Source organism: Merops nubicus, unplaced genomic scaffold, assembly GCF_000691845.1.
Source record: "Merops nubicus isolate BGI_N331 unplaced genomic scaffold, ASM69184v1 scaffold45724, whole genome shotgun sequence".
NCBI lineage: Eukaryota > Metazoa > Chordata > Aves > Coraciiformes > Meropidae > Merops > Merops nubicus.
In genome coordinates this window covers 39,602-59,710 of record NW_008605773.1, presented here as the reverse complement: position 1 = coordinate 59,710, position 20,109 = coordinate 39,602, and the positions used below count along the sequence as shown (strand labels likewise).

General features: G+C 41.4%; 2 protein-coding genes across 2 annotated transcripts in view; both read right to left on the bottom strand.

The window, feature by feature from the left end:
- Window positions 1-3,506: 3,506 nt before the first annotated feature.
- LOC103772111 (solute carrier family 2, facilitated glucose transporter member 11-like) lies at window positions 3,507-13,676 on the bottom strand. Its single transcript, XM_008939429.1, has 12 exons — window positions 13,653-13,676; window positions 11,989-12,087; window positions 11,278-11,438; window positions 10,551-10,675; window positions 9,116-9,245; window positions 8,822-8,970; window positions 8,022-8,209; window positions 6,851-6,961; window positions 6,673-6,774; window positions 5,482-5,557; window positions 4,419-4,546; window positions 3,507-3,875 (listed from the first exon to the last, which is right to left on the bottom strand). Exons 1-12 carry the CDS (start codon window positions 13,674-13,676, stop codon window positions 3,669-3,671), a joined length of 1,500 nt encoding a protein of 499 aa, XP_008937677.1. The 3' UTR covers window positions 3,507-3,668.
- A 5,739-nt stretch (window positions 13,677-19,415) lies between these two features.
- LOC103772113 (solute carrier family 2, facilitated glucose transporter member 11-like) overlaps window positions 19,416-20,109 on the bottom strand; it is a 9,137-nt gene continuing 8,443 nt past the window's right edge. The window contains exons 11-12 of the mRNA XM_008939430.1: window positions 19,936-20,063; window positions 19,416-19,622 (exon numbers count right to left, since the gene is read on the bottom strand). Of these exons, the coding sequence (XP_008937678.1) occupies window positions 19,416-19,622; window positions 19,936-20,063 (335 nt within the window). The remainder of the gene's footprint in view (window positions 19,623-19,935; window positions 20,064-20,109) is intronic.

Sequence of the window (20,109 nt, the reverse complement as noted above, 5' to 3'; positions counted from 1 at the left end):
GGTGGTGCTGGGTGCTGCGGGTTCACGGTGTTTTTTTCCCAGATTAAATTCTCCAGCAGATAAGCTGTTGTTAGGCCACAAACGAGACTGTCGAATGCTAAGAACTAATTTATTTCCTTTTCTGTAAAGTCATACAAAGTTGAAAGAACATAACGTGCATCTGATAAAGAAATGCCTTCTTAGCTGCTAGAATCTGCCTTGCTTAGGTGATACTGGGGGAGGACACAAGCAGGCAGTGTGCAGCTACCAGCATGGGGCATTTCTTCTCAAATGCAGCCTTTTGCACATATTTTTGTAGGTTCCACTTTTCCCATTTCTACCTAATATACTTTATACATATTGTAACTTCTACTCTTTGCTTTTGTGCTTCAATTTAGGATTCTTACTTTCAGCAGGTTTAGAGTCTTCCTCCCATGAGGCCTTTAATGTGTAATGTCTTTGGCATATATGTTGGTTAGTTACTGTACTGCTTGTGTGCTTTTGTTAGTTATGCTGTGCTGAGGACCCTTTATTAGATGTGCAGTTTCACAACTAGTGCTAACAAGGAGTTAGCAGATATCTTACAGATGTCCTTTAGTCATACATGTGATGAAGACAGTATATCTCACAACATAGGTCATTTATTTTGCAATTTTACAATCACATGTGACACACGTAAGAAAAGCTGTGTTAAGACTTCCTTGGTATAGGCCATCTAGACCAGATCTGTGTTTTTTGTGTTTAACTAACAGCAGTTCACTGATCCAGGTTTTGTTCCTATCTGCCTCAGTGAGAGTCAGTATTTGAGACACACCTTACCTATCAGCTGGTGTCTCGGGGAGAAAATGTTCCTGTAGTGTTCCTGAAACTTTGGAGTGACTGTCCTCTCCCTTGTCTATTTGAACCATACCTTTTTGCTGTTTCATCCATTGACCAGACTGTTACCAGAAGAGAGCTCTTGCTCCACTGAGCAGAGGCGAAGGTTGACCTGTGCTCCAAATAGCTGTTCCACTTCATTGTCACATTAGTGTTCCATAGGGCATCTGCTCACTTCCTGGTGAGGGTCTTATGGGGAAGGCTTTCCTAATAACAACTAATGAATAACTGAGATCAGAGAAGTGGCTCACTAGAGAGCAATGCTACACGATGCCTCTCTGCTTATGTTTCCAAAGACTTCAGGTTCTGCTGTAATGGAATGAAGGATGGTTTCAGAAGAACAGGTTAGGCAAAGACAATTCTGGTTTGCAAAGTACTGAGTTTTCCTTTCTATGCTGGTAGTTCACACCAAGTGACTGGTAATTTTTAATCACGTTATATGTATATGGAACACTACAAACTTATTAAGCTTTTTTGACTCTAAGGACGTTTCATGTTCCATAGGTTATATTTTAGTGGGAAGTCTTAGGTGTCCCTCAATACTAGAGACAGGAATAGTGAAAAACCTTAGTCGTGGAAGGGTATGAACACCAATAACATTTTTGCTAGTCCACTGTCCCTAAGGGGGATGCTGGTGTTGGGAGAGAAATATTCGTGGACACTGGAAGTTTTATAACAAGATAATCTGCCATTTTTATTGTGTTTAATATTTCCAGTTAGATATAAGCAGCGGTTGAGATGAACAATTTAATTCATATTTGGAATAACTGTGTTGAAGTAAATATTCCAGTTAAAGCAGTATCAAAGACAAAACCAATTATTTTGCTGTGCAGGTCTAGAATTTGGATTTTAATTTGTATAGTGTGATACAAGTGAGGCTTAGCTTTGTTCATGTTCTTCCTAATGGTATTGCTTTGCTACCAGGACTGTGTGAGCCTCTCATTAACAGAAGGAAACATGCAGAAAATTAGACACTTTCTAAAGAAAAGAAAAGAAAGTCAAGTCATGTGAATTTTATTGTTTCAAATAAAGATTCTGGTGAAATGAATCCCTGTGGTACTTTACAAGACCACGCTATCCCATAAGGCTCACAAACTTTTTTAACATTTAACTATCTGTAGCAGAAAGAAGAATTAGCAACTCAGTATCAGATTTCCTTGAAGATTGTTCACAGTATGAAGGTCTGCAGTATGTGACCTCAAGCCCAGATATTAATTAGAGATCAGTGTAGAAAATGATATTGCATCCATTCCTGTACACAGATCATTTGGATTGGTATATCACAGTAGCTCTGGAAGTTAGAAAATTTGCCTATGAGATGTTTTAACATACATTCTGGCTTTGCTTTCTTATCTCTGTACACATGGCATATTTGTTAAGATTGGCAAAACTCCCATAAATCAAACCATAAATTGTTGGAAATGCTTAAATGAATGCCTTAGAAGTTCCTTACATTTGAATTACAACAGATCTTACCTAAATCTTATCTAGCTCTATGATTCTGACAAAATATTCAAGGTATATTTACAGTCAGGTCTACAGCTGTCAATCAGCATCTATGTTTGCAATGAACAATAACTGAAAAGTCTGTACTGATTTCACAGCCCTGAAATATGTGTACATGGGATCATTTCTTAGTCATGAGAGAGAAATGCAGCCTAGGAAGGATCCCTGCATATATCCAAGAGCTGGAGGACATGACTGAGCTTTTGCTGAATTCTGCTTTACAGCAAAATTCCGTAATTCTGACATTCTCTTTACAGCATGGTACTATACAGGTGTTTTAAGAAGAAACTGTAAAACAACAGATGTTCTAAAACAGCCAGGAGTTCCAGTCTGGGGCAGTTCTTCTGGGGTAAATTTGGTCCAGGTAGCCAAAATTCACACAAAGGAAAGTAGCAGCTGAATTGCTATGGGATTCACAGCCCATGAGGTGTCTGTGGGACCTCTGATCCTGGAAGAGGAGCTACAGACTCAAGATGACCACAGTGATGGGCAAGATAGCACAGAGTATCTAAAATGACTCCAGGTTCTTGGGTTTTATGTCAAATGGTTTCACCCTTGAGTCCATGTGCTGTATTACCACTGCAAGGCACTGTTCCTTGAGAAGAGTTGCACAGGGACTTTATCCCCATCCTTTTTCATGAACAAGTTTGAGCTTAGAATCAGATGGCTGAATTCTGTAATAAAAAAAAATTGAAGCAAGGATGACTGCTGACATGGAAAACTTCAAGATTGAAGTCTGTCAGACTAGATACAACAAAAGGACAACATGGTGTTATGCATGCGAACATGGCAAGTCTGATTATTCAGTTGAGTCTAGAGAAACAAAGAATTACTCTCCTATTCCACTAAATTTTTTCTTTAATCTGTTACGGATTGAACCCTAGCCAGAGAGAGTAAGCCAAGAACTTCACCATTCCCATTTCAGGGTTGTAAAAACACACTCAGAAATCATAGACAGAGAGGGGATCACAGGTCTTCCCTTTCTCTGTGGTCAGCAGAGTGTTTAAAATTCTACATGTAGTTTCAGTGTGTATTAGTTGCTCTGTAAAGAAGAGATTTGCATGTCAGCAAGCTAAGCCAAAATACTCATGATTCTCATGAGTCTATCCTGTTAATATCAGCCCTCATCCCTTTTCTAAGCTGCCCAGGGTGGAGTGCTTGAGAAAGGTGCTGTGTTGGCAAAATGGGGACATTGTAAGTGACAGATATAAAAACTGTTAGTACATTTGGACCACTTGCTACTCAGAAAACAACAAATGTCTTTTTTACTTTTCTTTTAAGAAAGCCTCATTCCTCCTAGTGGCTGGTCAAAGCCTGGTGCAGAAGGTGGAATCCTCTGTGATGTGATTTGGAGTTGTTGGAGTATGCTTCTTTTTCAAGTTTAGCTTATGGAATTCTTCTGTGATTTCCACGATTGATTTCCCTTTTGTTTCTGGAAGGAACAGGTGGATAATTATCCCTGAAGTGAAAAGTACTCCCATAAAGATGAGGAAGCAGAAGTGCTTGAGTCTTTCCTGCAGGGAAGAGCAAAGTGACAAAAAGGGCAAGATGAGCATCTTTTCAAAGTGACCAATTTCTTTTGTCTCTTTCTTGGCACAGTTTTTGTATTTGGGACCCAAAATACTTTGAATTTCATAGAATCATAGAATGTCTGGGCTGGAAGGGACCTCCAAAGGTCACATAGTCCAATCCCCCCACCATAAGCCGGGACATCTCCAACTAGATCAAGCTACTCAGAGCTTCATCCAGCCTGATCCTGAATGTCCCCAGGGATGTGGCCTCCACCACCTGTCTGGGCAACCTATTCCGGTGGTCTATCACCCTCTATTGAAGAACTTTATTCTGATGTCTAACCTAAATCTACCCTTTTTTTTTTTTTTTTTTGATGAAGAGTTCTTTGCCTTTGACAAATACTTCAGTCTGAATAAACGTCTTTGGCAAATCAGAGCCCTTCAGTTGCAAAAGTGGAGTGGAGAGAGCAGGTGCCAAGGCCACTCCAGGCTGAGAGGTCATTGCCATCTCCGTGGCCTGGGGGTGCCCCAGGGGAAGGTGCTCACCACGATGAAGGGGAAGGTCGTCCCGATCACAAAGACACCCAGCCAGTTGATGACTGCGCTGATCACAAAGGCAGGTGGTCTGCATGAGAGCTGGAAAATTTCAACCCTAATAGCAACTGTGGCCCCAGCTGAAAGGGGAGAGTAAGAATTATTACTTGTCGACAAGTAAGAATGATTTGGTTTGAACATTTGGATTGAAAGGCACTGTTACACAGTCAGCAAATAGATGCTACTATCATGGGCATTTGAAAGACTCCAGTATGTCACTGCTTCTCAGAAAAGAAAATGTTTGTGGCATTTTATAAACTGTTAGATATCAGCTTATTAAACTGCTATGTTATTCAAATACATTTAGTGGGGAGATTCAGGAATTAAGTAGTTAACAGTTCAGAAAGTCGGACATCTCATGGAAGAAGCTGTGTAAGGATGGAATAACAATTACTACTGCTAACAAGAAACCCCAGCATGATGCTGCCAGGTCACCAGTGAGTGATCTTCCCAGCTTCACTTCCTGTGCATTTCAGTTACATTTCAAAGTCAAAGGACTTTGACAGCTTTGAGTTAGGAAAATAGTTCAGCTCTGCCATATGAGAAAACAAGTATTTGGAAAATTAATGGACTTTAAAGAAAAATTTAAGTAGTATATACAAGGAAAAGAATTACTCCAAAATAAGTTTTATGCACTGCTCTCTATGTGGCATAAGATTTAACATTATACAAGACTGAATTTAAAAGAACTCTTGCTTTTCTAGTTACTTTTTTTTTCTTAGTATTTAAAAAAAAATCTTTTACCCATCTGCTTTTGCTCTAGTTTTTTTTTCCCCCCTGTATTTTTCCAGTGAGTGCTTTTTTCTCTCTTCCTCTCCTCATTATCAAAATCCAAACCTGATGGCACTGAAGTTTCTGGCCAATGATTTGACTCACAATGTTTAAATGACTAGAAGACCAGGTTAAATAAATTTACTGAAGCTAAACGATGTGCAATATTATGCAGCATTTTCCTAGCTATATTAATAAACTCACATGACTTGATTCCTTTATTTCTTTTGAATGAAGTACTCACCTGGCCCAACTCCAAAGACCACTGCAAACAATATAATCAGACAAAGGCTGCAGTATGGCATCCAGAAATACCAGTCCTGGACAAAACAAACATAACAAGCTTCTGGGTGAAATTTGTTGATAACCATAGGTGAGAAATGCTACTTGTTTAGGTGAGAAATGCTACTTGTTTTCCAATACTGTCACCTCAAGAAAAAAAAATCAGTGTGGGAAAACTGGCAGAGAAATGGGAGTGCTTTTTGCTGTGGATGGAGCAGTGACGTGTTTGTTAGGTGAGCAGAGAAGCAGGTTTGCTAATGCAGAGCAGCTGTCAGGCTTGGAAGCCTTCAGTTGAAGGAAGTCTGAATAGTACTTTTCCACCCTGTCCTCCTTTCTTTTTGACCCCATGGTGCTTCTCCCAACCCTCAGAGCTATGGGAAGGCCAAATCGTATCTTTCTTCACTGTTGTTAAATGATAGGTTCAATAACTGGTACTGCAAAGGAACTTTCCTAAATCTTAGTCAAGAAAATACAAGACAATGCTTTAGGAAAAAAAAGATTTTTCCCTCCTATGTTTGAGATCCTTTGTGAATGAAACAAAAATGGAAGTCTGCTGCCACCTTGCTTCAAGGCTAATTTTACAGTAGTGTCTATAGAGTAGCTCTTGTGCAAATGCTGGTAACCCAGGAGATTTCTGAAGCAGCTACAGCAGTGACACAGCATTAGAGAAGTGAACTGGTCCCCAGCCTGTAAACAGATAGGTTCATTCCCAGTATCTTCTGCAGCAAAGCTAAATTTTAAATTAACTGATGCAAAGAGTCTGGGGTTTTGTTGTTACTTGTTAAAAACTGCATGAGTAGAAAGGGCCACTTTCCTAGGACTGTCTGTTGATCTGTGCTGGCCAGTGTTTAGTGCTTGACAGTCTGATGAAATCAGGAATCCATCTCCCAGGGTTTTATGGTCTCCTTGCTGAGCTGATGGGATCCTGTTGAAAGGAAGGTAAGAGCACAAGAGAGTACTTGCTGAGAGAGGGTTAATCCTATGGACGGGCAAGCTTGATATTTAGGATATTTCCCTCCCAGAGGGTAAGCTGGGAGATGTTATTTTGGCACACTAAACCTCACTTTCCTTTCTCAGCAGCATGGTCCTGCCTGTGAGCAGAGTTTAGCAATAGAACAGATAGAGGAATCTGCCATGAGAAGAGTTCCCCTACCTGTAGGGAGAGAGTCACAGTGATACCGGCTAGCAGTGAACCCATGATCAAATAGCCTCCTCTTAGGAGCACTTTCCTGCCCAGTCGCTCAATGATGGAGCTCTGAAAGACACAAATCCCACTGGTATCAGTTCCAGAAGAGCAAGTTGTGACCCATCCACATAGTAATGTGACTTACACAGACTACTGCAGCTAGGAGTTCAGAGAGTCCAACAGAGAGGGTCATATAGGAGATCATTCTTTCATCAAAGCCAGCAGCCTGGAGGACTTCAAATGTATAAAAATAAATCTGGAAAAAAAACCCATAGAACAGTAAGAGAAGAAACTAACTGATTTCTTACCCATACCTGTGTGACCCTGCCCTGGATAGGACCTGCTAACCAAGCTTTGGAGCGACCCAGAATTCTGCACTATTTTTGGTAGTATTGACTTTACTGGCAGACAAAAGCGTTGTAAAACATAGTTCATTAATTAACCTGGTAAAAGATAAAAAGCTGGCATAAAAGGACCTCCAGCTGCTGCAATATAATTAGGTTTGCAGAGTCCTGGTTTAGATGTTTTGAGAAACAGACAGGTACATCATCACTTCTGGAGCCCATCCAAAGCCATCATTGTATGATACAGTCTTCTTTCTCAAGACAGAAGAGCATGGGTTGTGGAGTTGTGAGGGGGTAAAAAAACATCTTTTCATGTATCTCTGCTACTATTTGGAGATCTGCTGAGATGATAAAGATTCCAGTTTAAGCTGTGTTAGACTCAGCTGTGTATTTCCTTTACAGATGTTGCTGCCTCGTGATGTTAGAGGTGGAAAAATCATGCAGGCACATGCAAAGCTGTGGCTTCAAAACGATCCCGGGAAAGTCCTGGTGTGAGGAAGAAGTGAAGAACTGTGGAAGCTGCCAGAACAGTGAGCATGCTTGTTGATTAGCTTTAAAAGTAGTGTGAGTGTGCTGTCACCCCAGCATCTTAGGACTCCAAGAGCCAGGGCCAAATAGCAGCAGTTGCAGAGAGCAGTAATGTAAAACTATTTTGTGGATTTTTCCAGTATAGGGTGGGATCATTGGTAAGAGTGCATTCTGGGGCCTTCTAATGGTTTCCAAAAATGGCTGTTAAATAACCCCAACTACTGAGAAAGGTAACTTCAGCAAGGGCCAGGCGCCGGGCAAAGGGATGTCACATGAAGAGCTTGGCCAAGCTTTGCAGACTGCTGCTCCTGTAGGAGGGATGGCAGACAGCAAGGTGTGGCCTGAGAAGCCTGAGAAAAATGGAAGGAGCTCCTGGGAGCCATGGTGTCTCCTTTAAGGCTGTCAATAAGTATTTTGAGACTTTAAGGGGGAAATACACTCAACTGCATTGATGCCACATAGCTGAACTGTGGCGGTCAGAATAACTATCATGCACAGCTGCCAACGGAAAGCTGGTTCTCTCATTAGCTCCAGGACACTCAAGATCTTGGTGTTTTTCATTGTTGCCTTCTCTTTCATGATGTCGTCAATGTCTGCTTGGTGATGGCCTTCACCCCAAAGCTGCCTTATGGCTGTGGAGGAGAAGGAAAGTGAGACCTGCCATGTTAATTCATCACTGTTGTTGGTTGCCTAAAGATTTTGTTGTGTAGGTGATGTGAGCATTGGGCAGCACAGTGTCCATGGGCTGTAGCTGTGCTGTGAGGCTGAGATGGCCTAAAAAGTATTTCAGAGCCCTGGTCCCCTGCTGTACAGGAGCAGGGACCTGTTCTGACAGAGGGGCCTAGTGAGGTGCACAATGACTCCCTCCCTGCCCATGGCTCCACTTTTCTCCCTCCTCATCACAGGGTAGGAGCAGGGTACACAGCCAACAACCAGAGCTGAGGAGTGCTCTGTGGAGCCCTGCAGTGCAAACAGCCATTTGTCATTTATCAATAGACAGACTGCTCAAGTGGTGTCAGCTGAATGCTAAAGGTTTTGTAACACAGAACTGTAGAGAGTAGTAGCAGTTTCACGTTCTGTGTGGGGACTACAACAAGAATATGTGTAGTAGGTATTCACAGAGTCACCTTAGAAATGAGCAAGAAGAGACTTTGTCCTGATTATTTTTTTTTTATATGAGGAGAGCATGCATCACAGAAAATTGAAAGCCAAGTGAGGAACAGGAACCTGGAGGTCTCAGTTACCTTTTTTGCATCCTTCCTGGTCTCCTTTATGCATGAGGAGGTATGGTGGGGACTCGGGGAAGAAGGGCAGAGTGATCAGCTGGACCAGTGCTGGAAGTCCACAGGAGGCCATCAGCATGGGCCACAGGGACTGGGTGCCCAGCAGCTCCCTGGTGGGGATAAAACATTTGTGTAGAATAAAAGTTCATTGCATTAGTTTTGAGGAGATAAAGGAATAGATGGAAAAGCAGAGGAAGAACCAAAAGGTAGAGGGGATCCAGAGATTAATTGAGTGGGAAATCAATTGTATTATACCTTTGTCCTGAAATTTGCCCTATGGCTTTTCCCAGTGACCAAAAGAAAGAGGAAGTAGAGTTTGCAAATCCACGTAGCTTCTTAGGGGAAATTTCCCCAACATATTGATGATGTAGAGGAACACAAAGACCTTGAGGTGAGGAGAGAATTATGAGAGAGAAGAAAGAAGACAGTCATAACCATTGGGGATAAAATTTCATATAAAGAATTAGGTGTTATGGGATATAGTGGCCTCATGCACCAAACTGTTTCTCATACCTCAACCTGCATGTGACATTTTTCAGTACTAGATATTCTAACGCTCTCTACTAAAGCATTTGGTTCCTGTCCTTTTGGCACAGCAGAGTTCCTTGATCTTAAAAATGTGCAGTTTTCCCTTTGTGGTATAGGTGTAGCCTCATCACAGTATCTCTTGTGAGCCATAGCATATTTTAAAGGACACAGAGTATGGAAGTGCTGAATAACTAAACACGTGGCAGTAATATTTAATCTGCTTGTAGTTAACCCACAAAATCTCATCCTTTTATAACACAATGCTATAGAAGAGCTTTATGGTTGATAAATGCATATAATCCATAGCAGATTAAAATATACAGTGCTATATTCAGTGTTGATTGGTACATGATTTGGAAGGAGTCACAAATATTTCTTTTCCACTGTCCAGCTATAATTTTGATGATTTCAGGCAGAGTTGTTGTTTCCAGCTGTTAGTGAAGTACTTAATAACTCAGATATTCTGAAAAGTAGTGTGGGAACAGGAGCTTTTTCCTGTTATGGTGGTTATAGCCCCTTTTATCTGTTTTGAAAACAATGTGTTCTACTCCTGGCTTTATCATATGGCCAAGCACTCTTTAACAAAAATTAGGTTTTTGTATGAGACATGACACAGGGTCTAGATCGTAGCAAGGGGAGTGTGTGGCTAGTTCTTAAAATGCAGCTGTTGTTCTTCAATACAATGGTGTATCAGAGGAGCAATGTACAAAATCTGATTATTTGAAAAATGGACATACGTTTCTCAAGAGGAAAGTTAAAATAGGCATCCCTATGAATATCCAGACTGAATGGAAAAGCCTTGAAAAACCTGGTTCTCTGGAGCCCTGTGAGAATACTAGCTCTAAACCATATAATTTCCTGTGCTATTAACCCAACTTAAGATATTATACATATTTTTCCATCAGAAAAAAAAAAAACAACAATTTGGTTTGTATTATATTCAAAACATTTCTGACAGCTCAGAATATTTATGCACTTGGGAAAGGTGAATTTAATTTAGTATCAGTGAAATTAGTAGTAATTATGCTCTTTATTGCTGGATGTTATAGAAGATCTCACAAGGGATCACTGACTTTAACTTTTTTTTTTTTCTTAGTGGTGGGTTATTATTTATTTTGAATAAAGATGCAAAATTTTGGGAGAGCCTGCTGAGATCACTTACCTGCACTTATTCCACACATGAAGCGTCCAATCAGGATCATCTCAAAGGACTGGGCTATTTTACTGCAGCCCATGATAGATGCTGCTGCTATCATGAGCACATTGTTGCACAGGAGACATTTCTTTCTGTAAGTGCAAGAAAGTAAAAAAAATTTTTATAAATCTGAAGGGAAATGGCACTTAAGCTCCCAGCATGTAGGGTGTCTTGGGTGGAGTTGTCTTGCTAGTTTTGTGAAAGTGTGTGTCTGTGGTCCAGCACAAAGCCCTTCCACGTGGCTGGCACTGGGTGCTCTGGATTCACAGTGTGCCCTGGCACATCGCTGGACCTGGCAGTTTGGAAACACTGCTGCATTTTGTAGTGGAGACAGGTCTTAAAGCTTTTCTGCACTTGAAAAGTCATCATGAAACACACTGACGTAGCACTTAGCAACATCTCAATGCTGCTGCATTTTGAGTAGCATCTCCAAGAAACCCACTCTGAATTCATCCTCCTTGCTGAGACTAACCCAGCCTGAGTAACTGCCTCTGGTGTGACAGGCTGGCAGCACAGTTGATTAGTCTGTGCCACAGGATGAGGAACAAGAGGCAGCAACCTCTGTTGACACCGCTGCTAAGATGACTGTACAGCTTACATGAGTAAGCCTAAAAGTCTGTCTCACATTTAAAACCTCATCAGTCTTTTCCTTAAGCTAAATTTCAATTGACAAATTGTCTTTAAACATACATACTTGCCAAACTTGACAGTCAGGTATCTGCTTCCTGAAGAGCCCAGGAGCCCTCCTATACCAAAGATGGAGACAGTGATAGACCACAGGAACAGGAGGTTGTCCTGGTGGATGGGGATGCCGTATCGCTCCAGCCAGGTCTCATTAATGAAAGCCTTAACGTGCTGGGACAGAAAAAACAATTCTCATTAACAGCGACTGTAGTTCATGTATTTTGTTGTATTTAGTACATAATTTTGTTGCTTCAGCTAAAGTTTCTATTTCATATAGATTCTTAAAGTGTGTGTTAGCAAATAGACACAATGTAACAGAGCATGTTGTGTTCATTTTGCCATTAAAAAGACTTCATTCTTTGGGTTTTGTCCTTGAAACCTGCAGAACAGGCACAGACTTGTAGTAAAGAGCAGTGTCAAATGAGACCACTGACGTAGGCACGTGTGCTGTGGGTTTATAGGGCAGACAGATGCCACCCCAGTCAGCGTGTGTCTTCTGAGGAACAGTTCTATGAACGACAGTTTGCAGATCTCTCTTCTTTCTTCTATTTTTAACACTTTGACATGTTCCGCTTTACATGATAGCGTAGTAATTAGAAAGAGGTGTGAGAGGACAATAGTGTGATTAAACCCTTGCTGACTGCCAGAAAGGAGCATCCTCAAGCAGGAATATAGACTCAGTGCTACCAATAACCAGTGTGCCACGTGTGTCTTTGTTTACCTGAGACATGTAGGTGATGGTAGAAATTTGAAAGCCAATTTGGAATGTTCCACCAATCCCCAGGACAATGATCATTTGAAAGAGCCCCTGGTACTGTACCTGCAGAGGTAGAACAAAATCTTCTTAACCTTGTGGCCACATCAGGATGTTCTTGGAATGTGTCTTTCATTCTCCAGAAACATCTAATTTGTTCAAGGGATTTGCAGATAGGCATGGTCCTTCTGCTTGCCCTAGTGTGAAGTGTCCATCCTCCTGTGATTCTGCTACGTCCAGCTCTAGAAACACAGCCTTTATCTATGGAAACCACTGCATTTCCCTCCCATCTTTGATAATTAGTTGAAAGAGTAGCAAGCTGGAGGTCATTCCACACTCCAGGGCTAACAGAAGTGAGAGTGGTCTTGAGGAGGGAGGTCCTACTTTCCTCTCTGCTCTCTGGACCATGGCCAGGCTACCTGCAGCTCAGACCCATGTCCATAGTAGTGACCAGGCTCTCTGTTCTCAGACATTTCCTATCTCACCTGAGAAAGCAGCTGCTGTGCTATCTACTCTTCTAGTAGCTAGGCCCTTGAATAGTGGGCAGTGATCCCTTAACTCAAGTTTTGTGGCAAAGCCTCCTGAAATTGCCCACAACAACTAATTTTTTTTTTTTTTTTAAAGTAGTCTGAAATGGGAAAAAAAATGCTTGTATCATGGGTTTCCACAGAGGTTTCTGTTGGTGTGACAGCCCTTGGAAATCCATGCTTTTTTCACCTGGACAGAGAGGAGAGAACAGCAGAGAAAAGTCTTGGGACAGAATTTCCTTTGTGCACTGGTTCTGCTCAAGCTGTTCTGCGAGAGGAGAGTCTCTTTTCTATCCATTATTACCATCACCAGTTCTGAACTCTTGCCCCTCCTGCCTGTCTCAAGCAGCATGGTTATCTTCATCTCTTGGGAGCTTTGAGAACAAGCATCCCACCTGGATTTTTTTCTGATTGGTTAGACATCTGAAAATACACACCCAGCACAGTGCTTAGGTTTGCACTGCAGCAGCCTTTGCAGCAGGACGTAGTGAAGGGGCTGTGAATGAATCAAAAATTGCCAGGCTTTCAGAGGTGCCCTGCTGTATTCCTCTTTCCTGGATGAGAGGTTGTGTGTGCCCAGCAGGAGCTGGGAGCTCTTCCTCAAAGAGACATTGTCCTACCTGGAGGTGCCTGACTCACGTGTGAGGGTTCAAGACTCAGCCGTGGCCAGGATACAAATGCTGCAGACTCCCACACACATACCTGTCAAGATGCCATAGCTACCAACAGCCAGTCCTGTTCCCTGCCTTTCAAAACCTCTGCCTGCCATCTCTTGCACTAAATCATTAGTGATATATTTAACAAAATGCTTTTTTTCAGCAGGTAAGCAAAGCAAACTATGTTTGAGGGTAAGCAAATATTTTCCAATAAATGGAAACATTTAAAAATACCTTAACATACTGATAAAAGTATGACAAAGCTGCTGGCAGTGCAGATGAAGTGCAAGCACCTGTAATATCTCCAAATGGTGTGCAGCACCACTTCTGAAATGCTTTTTGTGAATAGGAGCTTCGTTGTTTATACTGAGATAGTGATTTTGTTTTCTTTGAAACACTAGTGGTGTACAATAATGCAGCAGATGTAAATACCCCAGCAGGTACTTACCAGGTCTGACAGGAAGCCGGTCATCTCTGGCTAGGGGCTGGTTGTCCAGTGTGTGATGTGTCTTTGTCATCGCAGGCTTCTGTGTCCCTGCCTGCTGGTACAGCACTGGGCATTTGGCTTCAAGGACCAAAGTTAAATTTCTACTATTTCATCTTAACTTAAGTATATTTACTTCAACTGGCCAAAGTTAACACTGCTGGATTAAATATTTCAGGAAATAATTGCATCTAGTCCAGTCCCCAGGGGGAATGTTTCAAAGCAGAGGAAGTTTGCACCTGAGAGTATCAAGGGCTTTGGAAAGGGGAAGAAGAATGGTTCAGGCAAAAAAATCTAAAAAGTATTCTAGGAACAGTAAAATACTTTAGTTCTATGAGACAAATCAATGAGTATATCTACCATAATCTGCACAAAGCAAACAGCAGCTGCTGCAAGGTTTGGGTACTGTTATTTATTACTGACTAAAGTATGTAGTGTTCTGTTTCCAATCCATTGGTATAGTAAAAATAGGCAGTAGCTCAACAAGGCTGTGCACTTCTTTCTAGACAGTTTTATTAGCTCTCCTGACAACAAAAGCAACAACTACCAAAACCATAACGTTTACAGAACATAACCTTGGAACAGATGCAAACATAACTCTGACACGCTAACGGTGATACCACTGCTTGTATTCACTTCTGCTGGGTGCCAGCCATGACCTCAGAACAGTGGTTTTGGCCCTGAGGCATGGGCTAGACTGAAACAAGTAAGGCTGGATGGCCTCTAGATTCCTAGCTTCTTGAAGGTGTCAGTCACAGCAATGACACTGAAGCAGTAGCACAAGGATCAGAAAGCTAAAAGAAAAAAGCCTATCTTTCTTGTTTTATCTCTGCTTTTGAGTAAAAGCTAGGCAGGGTGAGTGGTCAAAATAATTGGAGGTGTTGCTTACAGACGTATGAGAGAGAGAGGCCTTGGCATGGGGTTAAAACAGCACACAAACATTAATATTGGTGTGTTAATCATGTACTGCCTGGTTTATCAGTAACTGCAAGAGATGCAACAATAGTGAGCATTTGGGAGAACAGGCCTCCTGAGGTTTGGCAGATTGGATTTGTGCATCCTGGGAGGAGGAATGGTTAAGATGGAAAGGTTTCTTAAGCTGAGAAGTGGTGAAGGTGCCCAGAAAGACTACTTGTGAAGAACCGACATCTTGCAGGAGACACTGAAGCTATATCAGAGTGAGCATGGCTGGACATAAGAGAGGGACAGAGGGATCCAAGGCTTCTGCTTTTAAACCTGTGACAGTGCTGTGTAACAGCAATGAACAGTCAGTCCCTCTGCAATGATCTAACTGTGCTTCCACTGAGACCAGTTTCTGCAAAAGGACCAGCAAAGGCAAAGTGACACGGACCAAGATTACAACAGAAAATTCTCTTCTGGGTGTGCAGAAATCTTGTGACCCCTGAAAAGAAGATAAGAAAAAGATAAAGAGGAGAGTAACATCAGGGAGAAGGAAGAGACAAATGAAAGTAGAAGTCACCACAGTAGAATACACTATTGAGCTGGTACAGTGCCAACAGTGAACACTGATCCTAATGTGCATTTTTCCATGTGTATTTAGTTAGCTACTCCATGGCTTTAACATCTCTTCAGTGAGTTCAGAAGTACCATCACTTGCAATTGTACCACGTTGTGAAATCTGTGCAAACTGGGAAAAGAACAGCATGGAAGAAGATGAACACTCCTTTGGTCTCATGCTGTTCTTATTTTCAGTCAGGTGACTCGGGCATTAGAAATTCCCTTTTACAACATTCTTAGGGAAGCTGCAAACTCTATAGAACCATTGCCACAGAGGGGTAGAGGAAGGGGGCACAGTGGCAAAAAGAAGCCTAAGATTTGATTTCATCCTGGATGCAGGCAGCACCTTGTTATTTTTTTTGGAGGTGTGGGGGCACAGGAACTGTTGTGGGCAGGTTAACATACACAAGCCAGTCCACCCCCAGTGTCATTGCAGAGTAAATGTCCACAATTCACAACTTCTTAAACAACATGATGCATTTATATAGCACTTGGCCAGCTCAGGGAAGCTCTCTCTTTTCTGTTAGATAGGTAGGTAGTGAATGACAGTTTTCCAAGTAAAGAGGAGTAGACGGATGGGCAAAAACATCCAAAGCCAAATCAGCAGCCAGTTGATGGCCAGGAGTACATCTCATGACTGCTTGACTCCCACCCAGATGCAATTTCTTTTATAGTGTTTGCACACTTAAACAGCAGAATTTTCTTATGGACACCTAAGAGTTTGTTTCATGCGTGGAAAAGTGAAGGTACCTGACTGCATGAATTGCAGAGTGTTGCAGAGACACGATCACAGTGATCAAACACACAGCTGCCAGTACAGAGTTTGGTCTTTCACCACGTCCAGCACCCTCAGGATTTTGATGGTTTCTGTCACTGCCTTTTGTTTCTGCAGATCATCTGCTTCTGCCTGGTGCTCTCCCTCACTCCACAGTTTCTTCAGAGCTGTGCAGAACAAAGAGGGAAGCTTGATACAACTGTACTATTCATTCATCATAATATTTGTACATGCAGACCTATTTAGAGTATTAATTAGTTATTCCCCTAAGGTTTCAGACATAATGACATTAACAAGCACAGTATGAGAACACCATGACATATGTTTATATCCTGTGTTCACAGCCTCGCAGAAAATAAGATCCTATCTCACAGTTGTTAGTATATAAACCTTGATTAATACTATACAGTTGTCAAAACATCAGTATAGTCTCTGATCTCTCCCTGTCTGATCACATGGCTCTTGCTAGAGCACCTTGGAAGTCCTTTCCTTGAACCTGAACAAAGAAATGATGGTCACGATTGCTGGGAGCAATTTGCACTGATAAGTTGCATAGTGACTCATTAAAGGGCTTTGTGTTTGTACTCTTGTGTGTTTTCATCTCTACAAAGCTGTGTTACAAAGCAAAGTTACAAAGCCATGCTGTATCTGGACAGATTTTTTTGGAAAGAATTAGTAGTAAATTGATGGGGTAATTTGTGCAGTTTGCTGACAAGGCTGTCTGCTATTTCAGTTAGATGGTCATGGCACCCAAATTCCCTCATTTAAAATTATCTTAAAGATACCTTGTGAAAATGTTGGTTGCCTGTGTTAACATTTGTTAAGTGGAGGGACTGCTGTGTTTGCTACCTGGGCATGCCCACTCCAAGGCAGCTGTATTCCAGCTCTTATTCTTTTCTTGGGCAGAGAAGGAGGGGTGGAAAGAACTAAGAATGGAAAGTCAATGCAAGCAATCTGCAACTTATTTTGTCATTTACCAATGACTCCTGAAGATGTTCTGTCTGCTTTAACTTTTTTTACCATGGCCAAGTAGTTGTTCATAGAGATCTGAAAGCCAGTTCTTAGGGATCCACCAACTCACAACACGAAGACCATCACAAACAGCCACTGGTACTGAACCTGCAAGGAATAGTACAACTCATCACAAAAGAAACTGGTAATATCATAGTCCCTGCATTTCTAGGATGTCATCTTGTTTGATGACGCTTAAATAATCTTAGCAGAACATGCAAAGCATGCATACAAAAAAAAAAGATCAGCCAGCTAAAGGTTCTGGATTATCAGTTTATCAGTTTTTTTGCTCTTCTTCACATTACCTAATTAACTAAGCCACAAAACCTTTGTTTTCAAATGCACATTTTCATATCACCCTCAGGCTACTAGCTAGGAAAGCTTAACAGTGTTGCAGTTGTACATGGGAAGGTGTGGGAGCAAGGGAAGACAGGATGGAAATGCCTCACCACTGAAGTACCAGAAGACCTTTAAACTTTTTTTTTTAAAAAAATCAGTGATTTAGTTGAGAAAATTAATTATCTTTTGATTTTTTTTTTGTTTGCTTGTTTTAAATGTTAGCTCTATCTTTTACAGTAAAAATGAGAAGGATTGTCCACTGTGCACACCCTATTATTTTGAAAATAGTTTGGTACATGTGAGTTGTATTTTCTTTAGGAATGGTAATTGCAACAGACAACCTCTCAATTCTTCTGAAAGCTTAATATTAACAGCTGATACTGCCAGCTGGAGTACTCACCACTTCTGAAAGGAGCTTTTCCATATTCTGTCAAAAGGGTGGCTGGTCCCAGGCAGACAGAACTCCGTTAGCCTGAGGAAGTGTTTTCTGTCAGGCCTTTCCTGCACCTTCTGCTTAAGTAACCATCTGACTCTGAGACTGAAGTTAATATTTACTTTGTATGATTTCTGTTGACTGATGTTTTTTGCAGCTATTAGACAGCACGTAGAATGGATGGATTAAATATTTCAGTGACTCAAAAGGAGAGGTCCCTCTGAATGGGAACATTGTGTAGCATGAGTGCTCCCTATTTTGATACAGGGTGTGAAACCAGATCAAATGTAAAATCTAATCCAGGGTTCAGTTGCTGGAAACATGTTGGCACTTTAATACCAGAGCTTCTCCTGTGACTATTCCTTTAGATGTAGCCAGCACATTGTTTGAGATTTTAGAACAGAAAGCTCCCCAAAACTCCACACTGATTCAGTGCACTGGCACAATGATGATCAGTATGAATGATTAAACTGCAGAAAGATTAGGACTTATGGTCCTACTAGACAGGAGGCACAGTACACCATTTGTAACTGTGACAGGAAACAGAAAAATAATTGACTGTCCTATACAAAGGTAGGTGAGCTTGGGAAGGAAGCGATTTAATGCTGCAGAGGTCAGCAGGATTAACAGCTCTCAAACAGCAGCAGCACATGGGTGCTGTGGAATGTCACAGTGGTAAAGTGCAGCACTGTATGCTGAGATGCACTAGTAGAGTGCAGAGTGCTGGCCAGCATATGGCCAGCAGACACTGGCTATCACAGCTTCTGCTTTTTGATTTTTTTTGAACAGCTATTTATAAAATGGGCTGAATTTTCGAAGCGTCCACTCTCTCAGTACTGCTGCAAGGTACCTCCCTCCACTCAGTCCAGGGCTCTGGTCCTCTAGCTCTCAGCACTGCCCGTATTTTGTTAACCCTTGTGCCACGCATGAGGTACCCAGAACAAGGCTGAGAGCATGCACTTACACTACAAAAGCTTGGTCCAGATTTTGCTACAAGTGATGTTGCAGTCAGCTTGCTCAAAGGATGCAGGTGAGAGTTCTGTTCCAAATGTGCCGGGATCAGGGCTGATCCCTGACAGTCATTATAGAGACAGTCAGGACATACAGTTATTTGATGTCAGCTCACAAAAGTAGAACAAAACTGAATTCTCTTTGTTATTCTACCTGGTATTAGTTCATGTGCAGTGTTCATGTCAATACTAGGTCCTTTACAGTGTGGCATCATAAAGAGTTGATGTGAAAATTGCTGCAAGAACTATATTTATATTTCATCTTCTCTTCATCCTGCTCTTGCTCCTGAGCAGAGCTTTCTTACAAAGTAACATTCATGAAGACAACTCCTGTTTCTTTAAAATGACATCAAAGGAGAAAGACTTGAAATAAAATTGATGCCTTCAAATATTTTCCACGTGCCAGTTCTGAGAAGTGTCTAATGTCTTCCTGCTGCAGAGCTGTTGCAGGAAGGAGCCATTGTCTCTCACCATGAAAAGCAAAGATGAATAGGAAATAGGACTACTTAAATTAATGACAAGCTATCTGTGGATTACTTTTTAGATTACATTTTATTGAGAAAAATCCATGTTAAGGTTTAACTTTCAGTTCTATTTTGAGACAGGGCTTTTTGTCAGCAGAAGTTGCACATGGTGGCCTATCAAAGCCTGGTGCAGAATGTCTTTTCTTTGGTAGAATTCTTTTCCACAGTCTGATGACGTTTCTTCCTAAACTGTCGTGTTCTGAATTCTTCTGTGATTTCAGAGGTTGACTTCCCTTTTGTTTCTGGGAGGAACAGGTAGATAAGAACTGATGAAATGACCAGGACAGCAATAAAGATGAGGAAGCAAAAAGGACCAAGAAGCATCTGGAGATAAAAATAGAACAAGATGAGTGATTTCCCCAACAACAACTATCCCTATAGATTCTTGCAAATTGTTGAACTGTCCCTGTGAAATAACAAATAAGCTGATTTTACAAAAGGAATATTTATTCATCTTTCCAATCTAATCTTGAGACAGCAGAAGATATTTGAAGTCTAGGGACATGCTTTACATAAATGGCCTTCATATGCCAGTAGCAATAGGGGATTCACAGCTTTGACCATCTAGTCCAGACCAGCCTAGAAAAATAGTTTAAATGGATAAAGGCAAAGAGAAGATTTGAACGGAGTTACATACGACAGCAAAGGGGAAAACCATTCCAGTGAAAGTGAGGCCTAGCCAAACAATGATTCCACCAATGACAAACGCAGAGGACCTTGTTGAGAGAGTAAAGATTTCATTCATAACAGATGCGACAGCTCCAGCTGAGGAAAAAACATAAAAAAAAGTAATAAAAACATTGTTGTAGTT

Bases quoted from the DNA above. Each gene is read 5' to 3' on its own strand.
- LOC103772111 (XM_008939429.1), bottom strand. From the start codon at position 13,676: ATGACCGGCTTCCTGTCAGACCTG. The intron at 8,971-9,115 runs GTATAATACAAT...TATCCCCACCAG, and splicing joins GGGCAAATTTCAGGACAAAG to GGAGCTGCTGGGCACCCAGT. The intron at 3,876-4,418 runs GTGAGCACCTTC...TCTTCCCTGCAG, and splicing joins CGACCTTCCCCTTCATCGTG to GAAAGACTCAAGCACTTCTG.